This window comes from Podarcis filfolensis, assembly GCF_964270895.1.
Source record: "Podarcis filfolensis genome assembly, chromosome: 6".
Classification (NCBI taxonomy): Eukaryota; Metazoa; Chordata; class Lepidosauria; order Squamata; family Lacertidae; genus Podarcis; species Podarcis filfolensis.
The window spans coordinates 48,949,297-48,969,745 of NC_139609.1; the positions used below are offsets into that span (position 1 = coordinate 48,949,297).

The following is a 20,449-nucleotide window of genomic DNA, read 5'->3' on the forward strand; positions in this document are numbered from 1 at the left end:
AATGAACTTTTAGACCCAACTGTTAAAGCAGTGCTTATCTTGTAGCATCAGGTGGAGCAAGGCCCCATAGGATAGTTAATTTAACTGAAATGGCAGACATTCAGAGCATGCATATTTGAAATTGCAAAGACCACATCTTCCAGTACCCGCGTTGGGACTGATAACTTGTTGGGAGGAGGAGGGTGGAATAGCTTGGTAATAGAGATCCTTTCACCTGAGATTCTTGACTATGGGAGCCTGTGGGGCTGGTGAAATGAGCCATAGTCCTACTATGTAAAGAGAAATGAGCAAAGTGTTATAATTCCTCCTGGGGAAGATTTATTCAGATCTCTGGTACCAAATGTTTGAGGAGACTGGATCTTGCCTTTTTTATGTGGTAACTGCATCAGCAGATGAGATTAAATTACAGTTACAATAGACAAAGTACTCTGAAGCCAAACAGGCAATCAGCATGAAATTGGACACGTTTGTACTATCATACCCTTTCACTATTAAAGGTTTTTCTTAATTAAACCTTCATTAAAGATTTGTAGTCAAATATTTCCAGTATCTGCATACAGGACAACTCCATGCTTTACATGCCGAGCTCATTTTGCTGTGGTGACATAGCATTCAATAAACAAGAGGGTGATATCCACCAGTGGCAAGTTACAGTTTGTGGAATGGATTCCTGCTCCCATTGCAAACCTCTGTACATGCTGCAACTCTGTTATGGCGGCTGAGCTGTAGCAGGTGCAGGGGATTAGAAAGAGGAAGTCCAGTTGCATGAGTGGAGGTCCAATTCTGTGACGTTGACTATTGCCCATAGAAGAAAAAAGAGTGATTGTGGTAAAAATGCAATGTGCTAATATACTTGTAAGCTGAATTCAAAAATGGGTAATACTAAAATACCTGGTAAGCCCAGTTTAATTATTGTCTGCAGTATAGACACCACAAACTAATCAGTGGTTTGTTCCAAATCAATTTATGAATTGCTTCATGCAGGAAAAAGTCCCACAGTGATTTACAACACTATGCAGTTTATACACAATAAAAAGCCATTGGAACAAAACAAATATGAAAAGTCTAAATTCACAAAAACCACCCAGCAATATAAAAATAATCAGCCCACATTCATAACCAAAAGTCAGACTATTGGAACTCTTTCCAAATGCTTGTGAGAATAAAAATGTTTTTGGCTGGCGCTATGAAGGTGACAAAGTCAGTGCCAAGGAAGCATCTTGGGGAAGGACAATCCATTATTTGTGGGTAGCTTCTCTTGTTGACACCCTCTGAATATCTGTTGGAGGGGGTACACAGAAGGACCTCAGATATTGATTTCACCTTCATGTGAGGAAAAGCAGTCCTTGAAGTGCTGGCGTTCATAGCCACCCAAGACTTTATATGTCAAGATTAGCACTTTATATGTCAAGATTAGCACTTTGAATTGGGGTCAGGAAAAAAATATTGACAGTCAGCACAAGCTAGCCAGAACTGAAGTTATATGTTCAGGCCAGCTAGTCCTGGTCAGTCTGGCTACCACATTCTGCACTAGCTGCAGTTACTGAATAGTCTTCAAAGGTATTTCAACATAAAACACAATGCAGTAATCTATCCTATTACCACATCACTCAAGCCAGGCTATCTGTATCCAGATAGGAAGGCTGCTGGACCACCAGCCAAAGCTGTTAAAAGGCACTTGGCGGCATGGAGCCCACTTGTTCCTTCATTGACAATGGAGGATACAGGAGTACCCCCCAGGTTTGCACACCTGTTTCTTCAATGGGATTCTGACCCATATGGACGGGGGAAGGCTACCTACTGACTGTGCATATCTCTTGTCTGAGTTGAGCTTCAGTTTTTTGTCGCTCACCAATTCCATTATCAAGGCCAGGCACTGGTTCAGCACATCTGCCACAACACCTCTCAGTCCTTCAAACAATGATATGCAGGAGACAAAACAATACTGAACTGTTAAGGACAATATGTTCTGAGAAAAATATGAAGGAAGTACTGCTTGTGCAAAGGAGGCTCTTTGAGAATGACGGTTGGACATTATGTAGCAGGACGGTGATCTCCTGCAGCTTAGTACCATGTAAAGGAGGTGTGGTGCATTGCAAGAAGACCTGACATCAGTATTGCTCCAAAACTGCAGATTCTCACACCAGGGAATCTGCGAACAACTGTGATTTGCAAAGTAGATACTGTGGCTCAGTTGTTTTAACTATCAAAAAAGTATGCCACTATTTTCATCCCAAAACATTTGCATGGTTCCATAGAGTGCTGGATGAAGCAAGCAGGAGAGCCATAGCTCAGTGACAGAGCATCTGCTTTGCATGCAGAAGGTCCCAAGTTCAATCCCTGGCATTTCCGGGTAGGACTGGGAATGCCCCTGTCTGAAATCCTGGAGTGCTACTGCCAGTCAGAGTAGAACACGGTGGGGAACCTCAGGCCCAGAGGCCGAATCTGAACCTCCAAAGCCTTTTCTAGTCAGCCATTGAGATTTTCCCAAGGTCACACCCCTCACTGTAGTGCTCCACAGCTGCCTCAAGTGCTCTTGCCTGGCACGAATCTGTGCTTGAACTATGACAATGATTCTTGTTTTCTTGAATGGTAGATGGACTCTGTGTGTGTGTGTGTGTGTGTGTGTGTGAGAGAGAGAGAGAGAGAGAGAGAGAGAGAGAGAGAGAGAGAGAGAGAGGCTGGCTGGCTGGCTGGCTGGCTGGCTGAACTGACTTCTGATGTTTGTGTGGTTGAACGAAGGTAAAGATTCACATCCGTTGCTGCACCCAGTTCTTGTCACTGGCCCTATGCACCACTATCATGTGGCCCACAGAAGGTTGTCCGTGAGAGTATCTGACTGGCAAATGTTCTAGATGGGCTGATGGGTCTCCCTCAATAAAAGGCGGCTTCCTTTGTTCCTAAGCAAGTTGCTGCATTACTGGATGACTCATAAATTGAATAAAATTAATAGAATTTAAATAATGACCTGACAAACAGAATAGAGCAGAGTGCGTGCAAGACTGTTACCATGTACCATCGGAATATATTTCCTACATGTATGTTCATGGGCACCTCTCTTTTAATTATGTCAGTAACCACGCAGGCACAGTGGATCCTGGAAGACTAATTTTTGCTGCATCAGAAACTTGCATTTGCCTGGGGCATATAACTGTTGCTTCCAAAGGGCAATCTGCGTTAATATGCACAATTAATTTGCTTGTAGTGGAAATCGGTACATAGCCTAGTCCTGGTCCACAAGTGGTAAACAACTGCACTTTTTTGTGAGGTGGCCTTGAACTCTCCTGGCATAATATGTTGAGAAACTTGAGCTGGCTCCTAAAATCTGGGCCAAGTAGTTTGGCATCTAGCCAAGGAACACTTCGTTTTGATCCTCTTTAGATCCTCAAGTATTCTGGACAGCTAGAAATTAACAGTTCTTTGATTTGTAGCTCAGTGGATGATACAGTTGCTGGGTCACTGGTTTGTGTTAAAGTAATCCCACTTGGATATAAATTTTTGGTCTCATTGTATTTAAAAAGGGGTGCAAATATAGAATGAATGTTGTATATTTATTCTTTGTGCACATGAATTTCTTCAGCTCTTGCAGTTTAACAAGTGGGACTTATTTGATAGTACTTCTCTACAAGCCTGAAGTCTGGGCTGACTTGCAGAAATATTGCGCTACAGTGTGTGGTGTTTAGCAGTTAGAAATCTACTACATGAGAACTCTTTTTATAGTAGAAATACAGGGAGAGAGGAGAACCTTGAATTACTTCATGCCACCACCTGCTGGCAAAAACTCACCATGTTAATTGAAATGATGTCTCAGTTATCAGTTGTTTTGTCTGCACTACCTCTTTCCAGTTGTCATTTCCTCCTCTTTTGGTGTATACTGTGCTTTAGGGAAGGGTCATAGCTCAGTAGCAGAGCACATGTGTTGCATGCTAAAGGGCCCAGGTTCAATCCCTGGCTTGTCTAGGTAGGGCTGAGAATGTCCCTTGGCTGAGATGATGGATTTTTCGAAGCTAGCCGACCTGACTGGAAGAGTCTGTGACCAGAGGGAGGAGGATTACCAGGAAGAATGGACGAAATTTAAAGACTATTTAGTTAAATATGTTAAGTTAAATTAATTGGAAAGGCTTGCAAATACCAGATAGGCTTAGGACTTAAATATGTAATGTGATAAATTACTATGTTGAAATTTAGATTGGGAAAGAAAGAAAGATGTTAAGTGACTAAGTTAATTTTATGAGAATATAGGTTTTGGAAAACCTTTAAAATGATATACACTGAAATTCAACCAAGGGGATACGAGGAAGTCGCTTAACAATGTTAATAAGATTAGTTTTAATAAGGTTAGGATTTATGATTGTTTGTTTATTTGTTTGCGTGTTTAAACATTTTGTGGAAAACTAATTTAAAAAAATTGGAAAAAAAGAGAGAATGTCCCTTGGCTGAAACCCTGGAGAGTCACTGACAGTCAGTGTTAACAGTACTGAGCTAGATGGACCAAAGGTCTGACTCAGCCTTGACAGCTTCCTGTGCATTCATGAAAAACGGGTCAAGAAGGTGGTTTCTAAACATATCCCAAGTGGGGTCCCTAAGACTGTTGGATGGCACCTTGTATGCCTCCTACCAGCAACTGAGGCAGCCTAGCTTGTGTCAAACATATTGCTCTGCTTTCCTTTGGACCACATCAGTGAGGTCTTGTCCGTCTGGGCAGCTGAGGACCTCCATACACATTGGAAAGTTACTTCTGTACTACCAACACAGCAGTTTGTCTTCACCCCTGGACGCACACTCCATTGTTTCTCGAGATAGATGGATGCCAACAAGGAGGATGTCCAGGAGTTATTGGGGATGCATTCACCTACCAATCTTAAAGTTAATAGATTATTTACTTTTATGATTGTTTGGTTTGAGTTAGTATATCATTAATACAGTTGGAGGAACTTACATTTGCCCCACTAAATCCAAGAAGAAATTCCTCACCTGTCTGTACTTTGAAGTTTAACTGTGGTTCTTTTCTTTTCTTTTTAATTGTTTTTTTATATATGTTCAGTATATCAACTGTGGTAACCTAGAACAGCTGTTGGATGGTAATCAACACCTGCCTTGGACAGTAAGGGTGAAGCTGGCACTGGACATTGCTCTGGGACTCACTTACCTTCACTATAAAGGCATTTTCCATCGGGATCTGACATCCAAGGTACCATGCGTCCCTATCAAATGAAACCATTTGGCAATAGATGTGTATTACTTAGCGAACTACAAACAATCTTGCGTAGTTTTACTTTTCTCCAGCCCCACTCAGTGCCTCAAACTGTAAAACTGTTACGTAAAATGTCACTTTAAAAGATTGCGAGAAAACACTGAAAACATAGTTTAGTGGATTAAACTTTCCCAGAACAACTCATGTTGTGTAGATGTCTGAGAAGAAACTAACCTGAAGTAGAGGTCACAAATAAATGAGTTAGGATTATGTTCCTGGGAAGGTGGTTGCACAACTTTTTTAATTTGTTCGCAGCAAGTTATTCAAACTTCTAGTTCCCAAAGCCTAGGGATCCAACTGCTACACATTTTATAATATAAAACTACAAAAAGATACAGACATACAGACTTGTCTCTGTGTCCCACCCTACTTTCTTAAAGGTTTATTGCTGTATATTTAAATGTTCCCCATAACTTCAGATGCATTCAACATTGTTCTACAGGTGACCTAAACTGCTACAGAGCAACACTAAGCTGGTAGTAGTTTTACTTCAGCAACTGTTCAACTGATGCATAAAACAGGGCTACAAATAATTGCATAAACTTTGCTTTTCAAGATGCCGTGTCATTATGACTATTTAACATTGCAGCTAGTAATATGAAAATCATTTCTTTCCTTATAAATGTCCCATTGTAATTGCAAACTGGTGAGGAAAGCAATCAGAAATTTATCACCTTGACGATTATCTGTTGTTTTGGCACTAATTCATAAACAACACTATTATAAACAGCTAATGATTAAAAAATAGTGATAGTGGTTTTTTAAATGTGCCATAGGTAAAATGCCGAGTTACGATGAAGGTTCTCATGCCAAAACTGCAAATGACCAGCTGGGATGCACTTTAATAGTCTGCCAACTCTGGGGAGATGGGACAAAATGGAATAAAGAGTTACTGTCTCTGTTCTTGGGAAGCAAAGCATCCCAAATGCCACATCTTCTGTTTATATGAGTATTTCCAGACTTCAGTATACTAATTTTTGTAACTGAGCTGTGGTCTTTTTTAAACTAATTCAAATGGAGGGCAAATATTAACAGGTGGTATACTTATGGCTGAAGAGTTGTGTGAGCCTTGAAAGTAATTAGGTTATGCCTGAAACAGTAAGATGAGAAGCATTAGTACAACAGCACTTAGGCTGCATTGATATCACTTAATAGTGTAAAATTGTTTGGTGTTACAATATTGGTGAGCAAATCGTAATTCCTGTTAGTGTTGCCTGTGGTTTCACTCTATCTTACTATTTAGGTGATTGAGATACAAACGATGAATTCTCCCATTTGAATCAGCCCTGAACTCACTAGGTAGCCTTAAAAAAGCTACATCCTCTCAATGTTGACCCCTCTCCCCATTTGTACTATGATGATATCTACCTTTATAGATAGTTAGAATTACAACACTATAATGTATTCATATGTGCAACCTTTTTGAACGCTTTAAATCGGGGGCAGGGAAGCTTTAGCAGCTGGTGGGCCATTTTGGCAGCTCCCCCATCCCCTGCAGACCAATTTGACAGCTGGGTGGAGCTGTCCACTCAAATTACCAAATTACCTGACTTCAACATGACATCAGATGACGCAGAGTAATTATTTTCCTTTGTCGCCATGGCTTGAGCCATGCCAGTAGATTAAAATCATTTGAATCACCAGCTTGAATTCAAGCTGGGAATACAAAGTAATTGGTTCTTTCAGCAGCACCAATCCTCACTTGCCAAGGAACAACTGGGAGCACACTCCAAATCATTTGTTGGCTGCTGTGTGTCTACCTGCTGCATACTTGACATCACAGGTATGGGGTATAGAATTGTAGAGTTGGAAGGGACCCCGCGGGCAATCTGTTCCAACCCTCTGAGAGGCAGGAATCTCACCTTGCAATCCCCCATCCACTTTGAAACCAAAGCAGACCTGCTTAGCTTTGCAAATGTACTAGCAGTTCTATTTCCTGGCAGAAAGCCCCATTTAATTCAATTGGATTTTCTTCTGGTAGGCGTGGTTAGGATTGCACTGCAAACCTCCTTTGCCAATATCTATCTGACTTGTTTGTGTTTTGTAGGTAGGATCCCAAGAGGTTTTATATTTAAGCCCAGCAAAGCCCCTAATGGTTGAACATCTTTATCAGTATCACAAAGGACTTGTGTAGAACAGCTAAAATATTTGCATTTCTTCTTTGCTTTTAAACACAGCTTGGGAGGCCTTCTGTGAAGCACAGAAGCTCTGACTGAGGGTCCAGTTCTTTTCCTCATTTGAAAAATAGTAGCATTTTTGCTCGTATGCTTTCCAACCAGATGCACATTCATTAAGCTTACAAGGAGAGACAGACAGCTCAGGGTTTTTTGAGGAAAACATCCTTGTGGACCATTTTGGGATCCTTATTAGACTAACGACCAAAGGTTCTTCCCTGCACCCTGGTCTAAATGCAAAATATATTGAGAACACTGTGGAGAATGAGGAGTAGATTTCCATGTTGCCATCATACTTCTTGAAAAGTTTTCAAGATTTTCAAGTTTGACAAGCCAGAGTAGTACAAAAGTTCCATAATCCTAAAATTAAAAATCCTAAAATAGAAATACCAATGTTACTTAAATGGTAACAATTCTACTCAGCATATTATTTTTTTTATGCTAGCCTTTTTCCTACCTTCCTTTGATTTATGGAATTGCTATTTAAGCTAGTGAACTTTATATTTAAATTTAGATAATTTGCTTGTAAAACCTTCAAGTTGGCAGAAAGGAATAATGAAAAAGCATGAGAAGCAGGAGACAATGAGTTATTGTGAGGATGCATTTCTTACCTGTTAATGTTTTTAGATAAATCTGTTTGTCTGAGACAAAATTTTACAGTGCACAATGTCTGAATTCTCTCTTATTTATATATATATATATATATATATAGAGAGAGAGAGAGAGAGAGAGAGAGAGAGAGGGAGTTTATATCACACTTTTCAGCATAAATTGCATCTCTTAAATGACTTCATTTAGCAGACATGGATTTCTTTAGCATTACTGTAAAAGTTGTATGTAACCATTAAGACAGTGGCAGGATTATATTGTCCCATTTGGCTGTTTTAGCTAATGTGAAGGAAACTCTGGTAACATGCCTGAATATAAAGCAATCCTTCTTTGCTTTCCGCAGCACAAAAAAAATTAATGGAAACTGCATTGGGCCTGAACAAGCTATTGCTAGTGGATATCTTTTCTTATGTGAGAAGAAAATAAATGTTGAACTTCCTTAGCAGGATTACACTGTGCAAAGCAGATGTTAAGCTCTCTCAACACACAAAAGGAGCTTTATGTTCACTCACATCTGTTTATGTATAAACATTTGTTAACTCTTTGGAGCTCAGTTTCAGCTTCTTTAAGTGAAGATTTCAGCCTAAGGAATAACTCAGGTTGTATAAACTTCCAGAATTGTATCTCTGGGGAAGTCTCCACAGAGAGATTTGATCATGTATTATTGGACTTTTTTATACATGCAATGTAGCAATACATTCCACAGAATTTGAATCTGCATAACGAGGGGCCGTAGCTCAGTGGTAGAGTGCAGTATTTGCATACAGAATATTCCATGTTCAATCCTTGGCACCTCCAGCCTGTGAAAAGCCTCTGTGCAAGACCAGTCAGGGTAGAGGGTACTGGGCTCAATAAATAGAGCAGTGCTAGTCCCACCCACCATGTTTCAGATGGTGATGGGTGATTGGACATACAAAAAGCGCCTCTCTCATTGACCTCAGTGGATGGGCAAGATTAAAGTAGGGCAGATGGCAGTCCTTTAAATATCCTGGACTGAAACAAATAGGGTTTTAAAGACAATGACTTTGAATTTTGCCTGAAAACAGTATGGTAGCAAACCTGATTTTTTTTTCCTCAAGGGGAATACAATTCCACCTAAAACTTATTGCTAGACTGTCACTCCTTACTAACCAAGAGCACTCCTGATTGTTCAGATTAAATTCATTCTAAATACTTATTTTCAGGGATGTTATAGTGACAGTAAGTATTCCGAGTAAATGTCACCATTGGTTCCCAGTCTGATTGCCTTCTCTTTATCAAAATAAATATAATTAAAAAGTTTCCCAGAGACCTTCTGTGAAGCTCAATCCAGGGACATATCTATAAGAAGTGCTCACAGTTGCCTTGTAGAGCACAGCTTGGCTAATCAGTGATGTGGGTTTTCTGGAATAATTTTCTGATGTCCTTGTAGTGTTATCTGATTTAGCAGATTGCCCATGTTAATTTGTGTCTCAATACATATTAGTATTTGAACTGAAATTTGATTAGAGAAGAAACTAAATAAAGCACAATTAATATGGCTTAAAATTGGGTTTTTAAAAAACAAATCTATATGGGACTACCTATGTACACATAGATCATAGATTTGTAGAGTTGAAAGAGACCCAAAGGATCACCTAGTCGTGCAAATGCAGGAATTGCAGCTAAAAAATAGCTGACAGGTAGATTTAAACACTTCCAATGAAGGAGAGTCCCTTTCCCTTCTAATGTAGTGCCTTTCCACTGTTGAACAGCTCTTACTGTCAGAAAGTTCTTCCTAATGATTAGTTGGAATCTCCTTTCTTGTAATTTGAACCCGTTGGTTCAGGTAAAACATGATGCTTTACAAATAGCATTCTAAAATAAACACAGGAAAAACAGAGGAAGTGGGAGGGAAATGGAGGCAGAGAAGAACATGGTGGTTTCAATTACACACACTTTGACTTAGTTACAGTAAGGTATAGTTATTGGGGTGAAGGGGCAGCAATTTCAGAGAGAACAGGAAAAGGGAAGTTTTGAGCGAGATAATAAATAGGAATGAGTTTAGGAGACAAACTGTGGGTGGGTGCCATAATGATTGAAAAGGGTATCTCAAGCAGAGTTTGACATGAAGTTATGTTCAAACAAATTCAAAGCAGTTATTCTTATTGGAATACTTGTAAAGGTTTGGACAATAAGATGTGCCTCCCATGCATTGTTTACATTTAAGGAAAAAAATATTGAAGGCTAATGCAGGAAAGCATATGAATAGCAACCACTCACTGATCAGCAACATTTTTTTTTTTTTTTTTTTTTTGAGAAATACAACTCTGTATTCAGGGCATATAGTTTGAAAGTTCATAAACTGTAAGAGAAAGCTTGATTTCATTGTATTCTACTAAAAGCTTCTTAAGTAGGTAGAAAAATTACTTGTCATATGAAGCACCAAAAAAGAACCCTAGCATTATCAAATGGCTGCTGCCCAACATACGGTTACTTCTACACCAACTGCTGAATTTTCATCGTGGTTTTAACATTGCTGTATGATTAATGTTATCCCTCTAGGATTTAGCTGCATTTTGCTGTGAACAAATAGTTTACCACAAGCAAGCTGAATGAATGCATTCTTTGACGAGAGATAACAAAGACCATAATTGAGAAGCTTTAGTGTGTGTTGGGTTGGCCTGATTCAGTTGACCTTGTGCAGTTTTTTAAAACTCAAAGTGAGCTGTGTGTGCTATAACTGATCCAGGTTAAAATAAAATAAATATTAATTGGGACCTAGGAGTCAAACAGGAATCTCTGTGTGTCCATGATAGAAGTACAATGAAGATCTGAGACCTCCCCCTTCCTCCCCCTCCCCTTTCCTATCTGCTCTTTTTATGAGCAGGCAAGTACCTGAATTTATTTGCTGGTTTTGCAGGTTACAACTCAAGAGAAGTCCATAAAGATACTGCTGCCTGCTGTTAACATGGATGTGTGTGTTACGCACAGTGGGCAATGCAGTTGTGCAAGAAATTAAACTGGACAAAACTAAAACAGAACAGAACTTTGCTATACTTTCATTTTATAATGAAAGGCTAACAGTGGCCAGTGCCAGAGGCATCAGTACATTAGAGAGAACAGTACACAGACCAGAATGCTTAATTTCCCCCATCTGCTCCTTGTCTTTGACAGTTAAGTATCATTGTAATGATGTGGCCATTGCTCTCCAAATCCAGTAAAGACTACAGTTCACAGTCCTAGTTAACCTACAAGATTTTGGCTAAGTGAGACTTGACAGTGGCTTGCAGACATTGCAAGCAAGTTATTTTTTAATTTTAAAATAGATTAAATGTATGTAAGCAAAATCCCAAAAATGTTCTGAATGGAAATATCAAATTAATGTTCTACCTGAGATCTTAAAATCAGTAAAAGGCAAAAAAAAAAAAAAAAAAAAACACTGTCCTTAAACTACAGCCTAAATGCAGTGTAAACCTAGAAATTATAATTCATAGTTGTAATAATCCATGAACTGAATCTAGCAGTGATTTCACTTAAAGATATCAAACATCACAAGAGCCCAATGTATCATATTTGTTCCTTGTTCTGTTTGGAACTCATTCCTATATGTGTTTGCTCAGAAATCTTGCTGCGTTCAGTAGGATTTGCTCCCAAATGTGAATAGAATTTCCAGCCTTATGGTGCAGTTGTATACTTGTTGAGAATTCCTACTGTGTTCAAGGGGAATTGCTCCCTAATAAGCATGTTTAAGAGTGGAGCCTTAGGCTGCAATCCAAAACATACTTACCTGGGAGTAAGCCTCCTGAATGTAATGTGGCTTACGTCTGACTCAGCGAGCATAGAATCGCACTCCTAGTTTCTCTAGCCTCCCCAATGTTCCTGTGCTATTGGGTAATTATTCAGGTAACTGTTGCATATTTAGAATTGGGGTGGACATTCTTTTTCCCAGTCAAACTGTTTAGTAAACCAGAACAGATTGCTAAAAAAATGAGCAGTAGCTTTGGCTGATCTTCAGATCAGTCATACCTGGAGATTGCAGAAGCCAGAGTTTTAGTAGGTATATTTGCCTAGGACTGTATAACTAGTCCTCAAATACATACACCTGGCTGCCTATTGGCCACCAGGCCAATTTCAGTTTTATTTCTGACACACAAACCCCTAAATGGCATAATAGGGGCCTGATTATCTGAAGAAACACCCCATGTTGTTCTGGCCAGGCTTTGTGGTTGGAGGCTCCTCTGGCAGTGCCATTGCTGACTGAAGTCACAAGATGACGCACCAGAGGGTCTTGGCAAGAACACTCCATTTGTGGTACATTCGCTCCCCTCAGAACTTCACCTGGTGCATACTTGTCTATATTTATGCACCAGCTAATGACTTATCTCTTCAGCCAGCCCTCTTAAATTTGTGGTGCATGTGCCTGCATTACAATGAGAGGTGTTCCTTGTAATACCTGACAGATGGATTAGTTACTATGATTAATGGTTTGTTAGTTGATTGTATATTTAATTTTGTGAGCTGTCTCGAGATCGCTTCTGATGGAGGGTGGGATACCATATAACACACACTCTTACTTGCATTGCTTCCTAGTTTTAAGTTTTTAATGGTGGGATTCAAATGTGGACCACACTAATTCCCCTCTTCTTTTCATTCAGAACTGTTTGATAAAGCATGATGAGAATGGATATTCTGCTATAGTTGGTGACTTTGGCTTAGCAGAGAAAATCCCAGACTTCAGGTAAGTAGCATTGTCAGCATGAATCAAAATGAGGAATATTACTGCAAACATAAAATATGGGGGAAATCCTCAGCCGTGGGAATAAAATGGCAAAGAAATTTAAAGGTACAGTCTGAAAATTCAGTAAAGCTTTTAATCTGTCAAACAAGTAGTGACCATTCACAGCAGCAGGTATTGGTTATAAGTTATTTAACAGAATCAACTTCTCATTGCTAATACCTGTAGTGGGAGAGAGAACCGTTTTGTATATACAAACAGAATTAAACTTGCCAAACAGGGCAAACAAAATCAAATATAGTTATTAGTTCTAATTCTTCTATTTCATGCTAGATTTCTTTTTGAATTTCTTCTAATAGAGAGTGGCAGCTTTCAGATCAGCAGCAACCTGCAAAACCAAAGCTGAAGAAGAACAGGACTGTATTCCACCTGTTTGCAATTATTGGCTTTTTTTAGCCCACCTATTTATATTTTCTCTCTTGTATGCCCCAGTGTGTACATGTATCTGTCAAGTGAGGATAACAGTCCCAGCAGCAACTTATGAAATGGACTCCAGACCATGAAAGCTTATGCCATAATAAATTGGTTAGACTTTAGAGTGCTATAAGCCTCTTTGTTTTAGCTGCAATAGACTAAGACTGAAGTTGCTCTGGGAGTTTTTACCATGAGTTTGCATGGTGGCTAAATGAGGTCATCTCCTAAAAAAGATAGATGTTGGTGCTCACCTTGACATGCACCTTTTGATCCTCAGTGTTTGCTGCACTATATGTTTGCTCAGTGATGAATATAAGTACTTTGCACATGCTCAGGTATATCTTCCTTTACACGATCCACATCTGAGTTCTCTCACTGAAATCAGTTCTTGAAAGTTCCATACAGTTCTTTCAGATATCATCACGCCACTTAGAAACCTTTCTCCTTGCCTTCCTATTTTCATTTTCTTTTTAAAAAAAGATATCAAAATGGTTTAACTGCTGTGTAAAGCACCATGAATACTAATGAGTGGGGTTCTGTAAAATTACTATTTTGACCCTGAACATACTTCAAGCAGTTATGCAAATCAATATTGTCATATTCTTCCCACTGGTTACAGATAGGTAGCCGTGTTGGTCTGCCATAGTCAAAACAAAAAAAAAAATTTTTTTTTTCCAGTAGCACCTTAAAGACCAACTAAGTTAGTTCTTGGTATGAGCTTTCGTGTGCATGCACACTTCGTCAGATACACTGAAACAGAAGTTGCCAGATCCTTCTATATAGTGAGAAGGTGGGGAGGGGTATTACTCAGAAGGGTGGTGGGAATGGGTGGTTGGCAGATAGCTGAGATGAGCCTGTTGACGGCTCTTAACGACTGCAATAGGTCTTACAGGAATAAGTGATCCATTCCCACTGGATAAGTGATCCATTAATGAACTGAACTAGAACAGTTCGGGTGAAACAAAATTAAACTAAAAAATGTACTGACTCGACACAGCTGCTCTGTAAATATAGAAATGAATTATTTCAATTTCTAGGAAGCTTCCTATCATGCTTCCTAAGTAGAATTGTCTGAATTTTCTAGGGAGAAACTTCTGAATAGTCTGATTTGTCATGGGATATTTTGTTCAAGATAAGGGTTATCTGCTACTGAATGGTGTTCTGAAGTGTCAACTGTTGCATGTTAATGATATCTGAAGACTTGCTCTAAAGAGCCTAGAACTATGAAGAGGCCTTTCAGGAGAAAGGACAGAAGCTCTTTTGGCTTGCAGTGGTACTCTGGCCACTTCACACTTCACCTCTGCTCTCTCCATCACCTTCTGTTGCCCAGACAAATAGAATCAATATGAATGGCAAGAGAACAGCTTGTACTTGTTCCCATGCTGAAAGTGAAAGGAGTTGCAAAGAAATGCTTAATTTGCCAGCTTCTAACCACCTCTCTCTTCAAATGTTTAAAGTGAGAAACTGCCAGTGGTGGGCTCTCCTTACTGGATGGCACCTGAAGTGCTGAGAGATGAGCCATATAATGAAAAGGTTGGTCTTCTTTAATTATACATCAGTTAATAGATACTGGGTTGCTGGTTGCCTGGCATAGTTGGGGGTGGGGAATTTGTGAGCATCTGTAGCTTTAAAGCTGTTCTAACATGATAGTAATTAATACGTTTAGCTGAATGGGTCCTACGTAGAAAATTCAGTTGGAATCTGCTCCTTCCTGAACATGATTTCAGAGTTCTGTGGATTACTATAGATCTCATCTGAATAGAACGACAGCACTTTTTATTTCATTAAGTGGAATAAATATCCAAGGTTTCTGTTTTTCTTAATTTTCAGAGTAGCAAAAAATGGGTTTCTCAACCTTTACAGTTTTATTATGACAATAAATGCTTCTAGATAAGCAAGTAAAAAGCAGCACAGCATAAATCATATGAAACCCTGTGCCTGCAAGTACCTAGCTGAATTATCTCATATGATAGGTATGATATGCTGTAGGGGAGGTTGTTTTCTCTAGTCATACACATGCTGTTTTGTTTTGAATATTGCACAGCAATATGTTATGTACTTTCTCTTTTCTTTGAGTAGTATTTTCTATAGCTCTAAATACATTTGGTAATTGGTTGGATGAGCTCTCTCTCCCAATTAATACTGCAACATTTTCTGATTTTCCTTGTTTAGAGTGGGCAGTGGGATACATGTACATTAGATGTACATTATTTTTTAGCACACCACATTTTTGTCAAGGCTCTCCCAGACTGAGCTTAAATATGTTCTTCTGGTTTGCAACAAAAGCCAGTTTTGCACAGTACTGATTAGCTGGCCGCAACCACAGTCACATCTTCTCAGAGCAGTTTTAAGAGTGAATAAAGGTTAGCCATTTTTTAAAAAGTATAGTAAACACACACTTGATCATATAACAATACAAATTGGGCATCCTACCTGAAGGGGGTTGGACTCGATGGCCCTTGTGGTCTCTTCCAACTCTATGATTCTATGAAGCATGGAAGGAAAGGGAAATAGGCAATTGGACTTTGATTTGGGGGCTTGCACACATGCACTGAGCAGCAGAGATGGGGAAGCAGAGAGCACCTCAAAGTTGAAAAGTCCACATTGAGCCCTGTTTACAGGTACATCTCTGGGTCCTAAGATACCTTTTCAATGAATATGCTTTTATGCATTATCCCTTAGGAGAAGGGAGTGAGACTGCCACTCTGCAGGCCTAGGTTTTAATTGCTTGACCTAGAACTTTGGCAAATGTTGGAAAGTAAAAAGCATGAACACCTTAGAGGACACTTTTGTCATGTGAATGGGGAAGGGAGACCCTACCAGATCAGGCAGCATAGGAGTGCCTGTAATAAAGTTGTGGTCATGTTTTCTTTCTCCCCCTCCACCCCTCCTCAGGCGGATGTATTCTCGTATGGCATCATTCTTTGTGAGATTATAGCAAGGATCCAGGCAGATCCAGACTATCTCCCTCGCACAGAGGTAAGCAGAGTGCATTAACAAGGACTGGAAAGGGAAGAATCCTCAAGAATTTCGCTGGGTCATTAATGTTTGCAGAGTTGCTGAACACATGATGAATGACCACTGTATAAGTCTTCTAAGAAAGCATTCATCCTCTGCTACAGTTGCATGCAGAGACTGGCACTAACTCCTTCTCTCCACTCCTTCCCCATTTAAAGCACATAATTATACTTTGCAGGTGAATGCTACATCAGGAATTAGTCATGAGCTTCTATAATATCTGACTGGTATAACCCAAAGCAGGTTATTGATGGTACCTTATTCACTGAAAGAGGACTATCTGCATAGGAATCCTTCTTTTCTAAATTAGAAATACATTTTGGTATTGGCGAGTTGCCTCACTACCTCAGATGCACTTCTGCCTTTTCACAGGAGAGCAGGATAAGAGAGAAGTTGTCATGTCCTATCCTAGCTATTCAGAAAGTTCCAGGTTCAACCCCAGGCATCTCCAGTTAAAAAGACTAGGTAGGCACTGATTTGATAGACCTCTGCAGGAGACACTTGAGAATTACTGCTAGCTGAAGTAGATGATGCTTGGCCAAATTGCAAGTAGCCTGACCTGGCTTAAGGCAGCTTCCTATGAAATATTCTCAAACTGAAAGTGTAGAAAATGTCTTCTCTTTGCAAGAGAAGGGGGGATTTTGAGGCAGTCATCTTGCCTTGGAGAGAACTTATGAAATTACCAACTCTTAAAGTAGTCCATGCCAAAGTTATTGCAAAACTAGATGGATTATGATGCAAGTTGAAAGTTTTCCTACTTCATCACAGATACGTTATGCAGTTTATTTATGCATTTTAAGCTGTAGATGGCTAAACATTGTACAGTTAGGAATGTCAGGTTATATGAACTGTGCTTCAGATAAATTCAGCTCATATGGCAGAATGTTTAGGAGACAGTAGGTATACCTCAGTGTCCATACAAGATCAAGGCACAAACTGAGACAAGAAGAAATTACCCTTTCCCCTTGCCATTGCTCATATCTACATAGGAACCTTGTATTTGTGTTAGAGCACTAATAGATGTGATTTGGTGTGTTGCTTGTATGGGGAATAACCTATATATGTAATTCATTGTATTGCTTAAGTAGAGAATTATTATCTGTAATTCCCTTTCATGCTTTGCCTTGTAACACTGTCTTCATGATTTCCTCATTTCCTCGTCTAGCACATATTTCCTCCCCCCTCCTCTCTTGTGCCTCAATTGTTAACTTTTCCCTTCCTTTTCTTTTTCCACCTCTACTTGCAGAATTTTGGGTTGGATTATGATGCTTTCCAGCACATGGTGGGAGATTGTCCCCCTAACTTCCTCCAGTTGGCCTTCAACTGCTGCAATGTGAGTATATTTAAAGGAAAATAATGGAATGAGCATATTTCCTAAAACAAAACATCAGTACACTGAGTCCTCTGGTAACTTGGATAAATGGTTCATGAGGGACTTGGAGGAGAGGACATCTATACAATCTAACGTTAGATTTCTGGAATGCAAATAGAATATTTTAAAGCAAAGAGGATATTTTAAAAGTTATAGTTCCTCTGCTCCACATTGCTTTAGATGTATGGCTTTGTCAAAATGAAACATCAGTTAATCTTTCTTCCATGTAACATAACAATATGCCTGTAGGTATACATGTGTTAAAGGTGGTGCCTGTGAGAATTAATTTATAAAAAACCAAGAAAATAATGTTTTTGTAACATAGTGCTATGTGTACAGATTTTTCTTCATGACTAAGCTCTTATGTATCTTGTCACTTATTTTGTTAATAGATGGACCCAAAATTACGTCCTTCATTTGCTGACATTAGCAAGACACTGGAGGAAATTCTAGGGAACTTGAAAAGTGAGGAGGCTGAAAGAGAAAGAAAGCTCCTAAATCTGGACAGCGCAGATCGAAAACCCATCTCAGTTTCCAAAGGTAGGGATCAAGGGGAATGAGCACAAAGCTGCTCCGATTACTAATCAAGAATAACAAAAATTGTATTATAGTGAGGGTTCCTTTCTTGAATTTTTGATGGGGAATGTAAACCAGAAATAATACTTTTATTTCTAAATAAGAAAACTTGACTTGAGCTACATTATCACGAAATTCAATATTGATGTTGCATTGGGGAAACAAGGTGTGTGCCAAAGCCCCCTTTCCCCAGACAGGCCCATGGAAAAGGTGCAATTCTGTCCCAGCCCTGTCAGTTCGGGCTGGGGAGAGAAAAGGAAGCTGCTCTGTTTGCAGTGGCAGTAGCAGGACAGTTGGTATGATGGACACTCTGCAAATGGATCTCCAGGATGTTGTCTTGTCTTCTCTCTGCCACGCCCCATGTGTAAATGTGAATTAGAATTGCTCTGCTTAATGTCATTAAGGGTCATCTTGACTAGTGGAGTAAAATAATCCTTTGTTTAGTGTCGTAATCCTTGCAGGATCAGAGGAGGTGCCACTTTGAGAACAAACTTTCCCCCATACCCTAATATCATTTCTGAGACACCCATTTTTTATGCATCATAGGCTATGACAGATGAAGACCAGTTCTCACAAATGCTTTGTTGCTTGACATTAGTCCTCTTATTTTATTTTTCAAAGGGAACATTTTATTTGCATATGATGTAAACTTTTGATCGTTCATCTTTTTTATTCTTATTTCCCACTTTTTCTAAAGCCCAGTTCCGTAGGTACCCAAATTCTAACTATATAGACCTCAAAAGGAAACTGTTACATAAGTAACTACTAGCTGTTAGTAGCTTTTTCTGTAGCTTGCACTTTTGGAGTTTAAATATCTAATTTTAGAAGCAAACAAGGCTCCTGGTGTCTGCTGTGCCCTTGTGAAACAGATTCCAGGAACTTCATCCAAATTAAGCTCTTCCTTGTTGGCTTGGGATGTCTGACCTTTAACCAGAGGCTGACTTATTGCAAAGTATTTCCTAGAGGCTATATCAGATCAGTTTGAATTATTGCAGCTTTGAAGACTACTGCTGCAAGTTGGTTTGTGGAAACTGCGAGTGAAATGAATCTAGGGACTGAATACATTGTTTTGGGCTATAGGTGTCATTACCCCACACAATAAGGATTGAGGATTGTATGGAAAAGTGCCTTCATTTGAACAGCGATAGCCACTGTCAGCTTCATCCAGAGTACACTGGGTTCTTCATTCTTCAAAGTTTTTTGCAGATAAAATCGCTCAGATTCGGGAAGAAGTAGACTCCACCGTGGGAGCAGGGCCAGGGCGGGAGAGTGCTAGAGTTCTGTCTAGTCAAGTTGAGTGGGATCAATTCCAATCTGTTACCTCCGAGGATGTGGACAGGCTGCTTGGACGAGTGAAACCAACCACCTGTCTCCTGGATCCTTGCCCATCCTGGCTTATAAAAGCTAGCCGGGAAGGGCTGGGCGATGGGCTTCGTGGAGTGGTGAATGCTTCCCTCCGTGAGGGAGCCTTCCCAGACCCGCTGAAAGAGGCGGTTATTAAACCGCTTCTTAAAAAACCATCTTTAGATGCGGCCACGATGGCCAACTATCTCCCAGTCTCAAATCTTCCATTCTTGGGCAAGGTGATTGAGCGGACGGTTGCCGAACAACTCCAGGCACACCTGGAAGAAGCGGACCATTTGGATCCCTTCCATTCGGGATTCAGGCCTCATCATGGGACTGAAACTGCCTTGATCGCACTGGTTGATGATCTCCGGCGGGCTAGGGACAAAGGTGAGAGCTGTTTCCTAGTTCTGCTGGATCTCTCAGCGGCGTTTGATACCATCGACCATAACATCTTTCTGGACCGTCTTGAGGGGCTGGGAGCTGGGGGCACTGTCATACAGTGGTTCTGCTCCTTCCTCCTGGGCCGTGTTCAGAAAGTGGGGGGGGGATGAGTGTTCAGACCCCTGGGCTCTCAGGGTTCTGTCCTCTCCCCCATGCTTTTCAACATTTACATGCAGCCGCTGGGAGAGATCATCAGGAGGTTTGGGCTGGGTGTTCACCAGTATGCGGATGATACCCAGCTCTACCTCTCTTTTAAATCAGAACCAGTGAGGGCGGTGAAGGTCCTGTGTGAGTGTCTGGAGGCGGTTGGAGGATGGATGGCTGCTAACAGATTGAGGTTGAATCCTGACAAGACAGAAGTACTGTTTTGGGGGGACAGGAGGCGGGCAGGTGTGGAGGATTCCCTGGTCCTGAATGGGGTAACTGTGCCCCTGAAGGACCAGGTGCGCAGCCTGGGAGTCATTTTGGACTCACCGCTGTCCATGGAG

General features: G+C 40.2%; 1 protein-coding gene across 3 annotated transcripts in view; it reads left to right on the top strand.

The window, feature by feature from the left end:
* TESK2 (testis associated actin remodelling kinase 2) overlaps positions 1-20,449 on the top strand; it is a 56,361-nt gene that overhangs the window by 30,026 nt on the left and 5,886 nt on the right. For all 3 annotated transcript variants that reach the window (XM_083619858.1, XM_083619856.1, XM_083619857.1), the window contains 6 exons: positions 5,045-5,191; positions 12,654-12,736; positions 14,665-14,740; positions 16,103-16,186; positions 17,472-17,558; positions 17,990-18,137. In XM_083619858.1, coding sequence (XP_083475984.1) covers positions 5,045-5,191; positions 12,654-12,736; positions 14,665-14,740; positions 16,103-16,186; positions 17,472-17,558; positions 17,990-18,137 — 625 coding nt within the window. The remainder of the gene's footprint in view (positions 1-5,044; positions 5,192-12,653; positions 12,737-14,664; positions 14,741-16,102; positions 16,187-17,471; positions 17,559-17,989; positions 18,138-20,449) is intronic.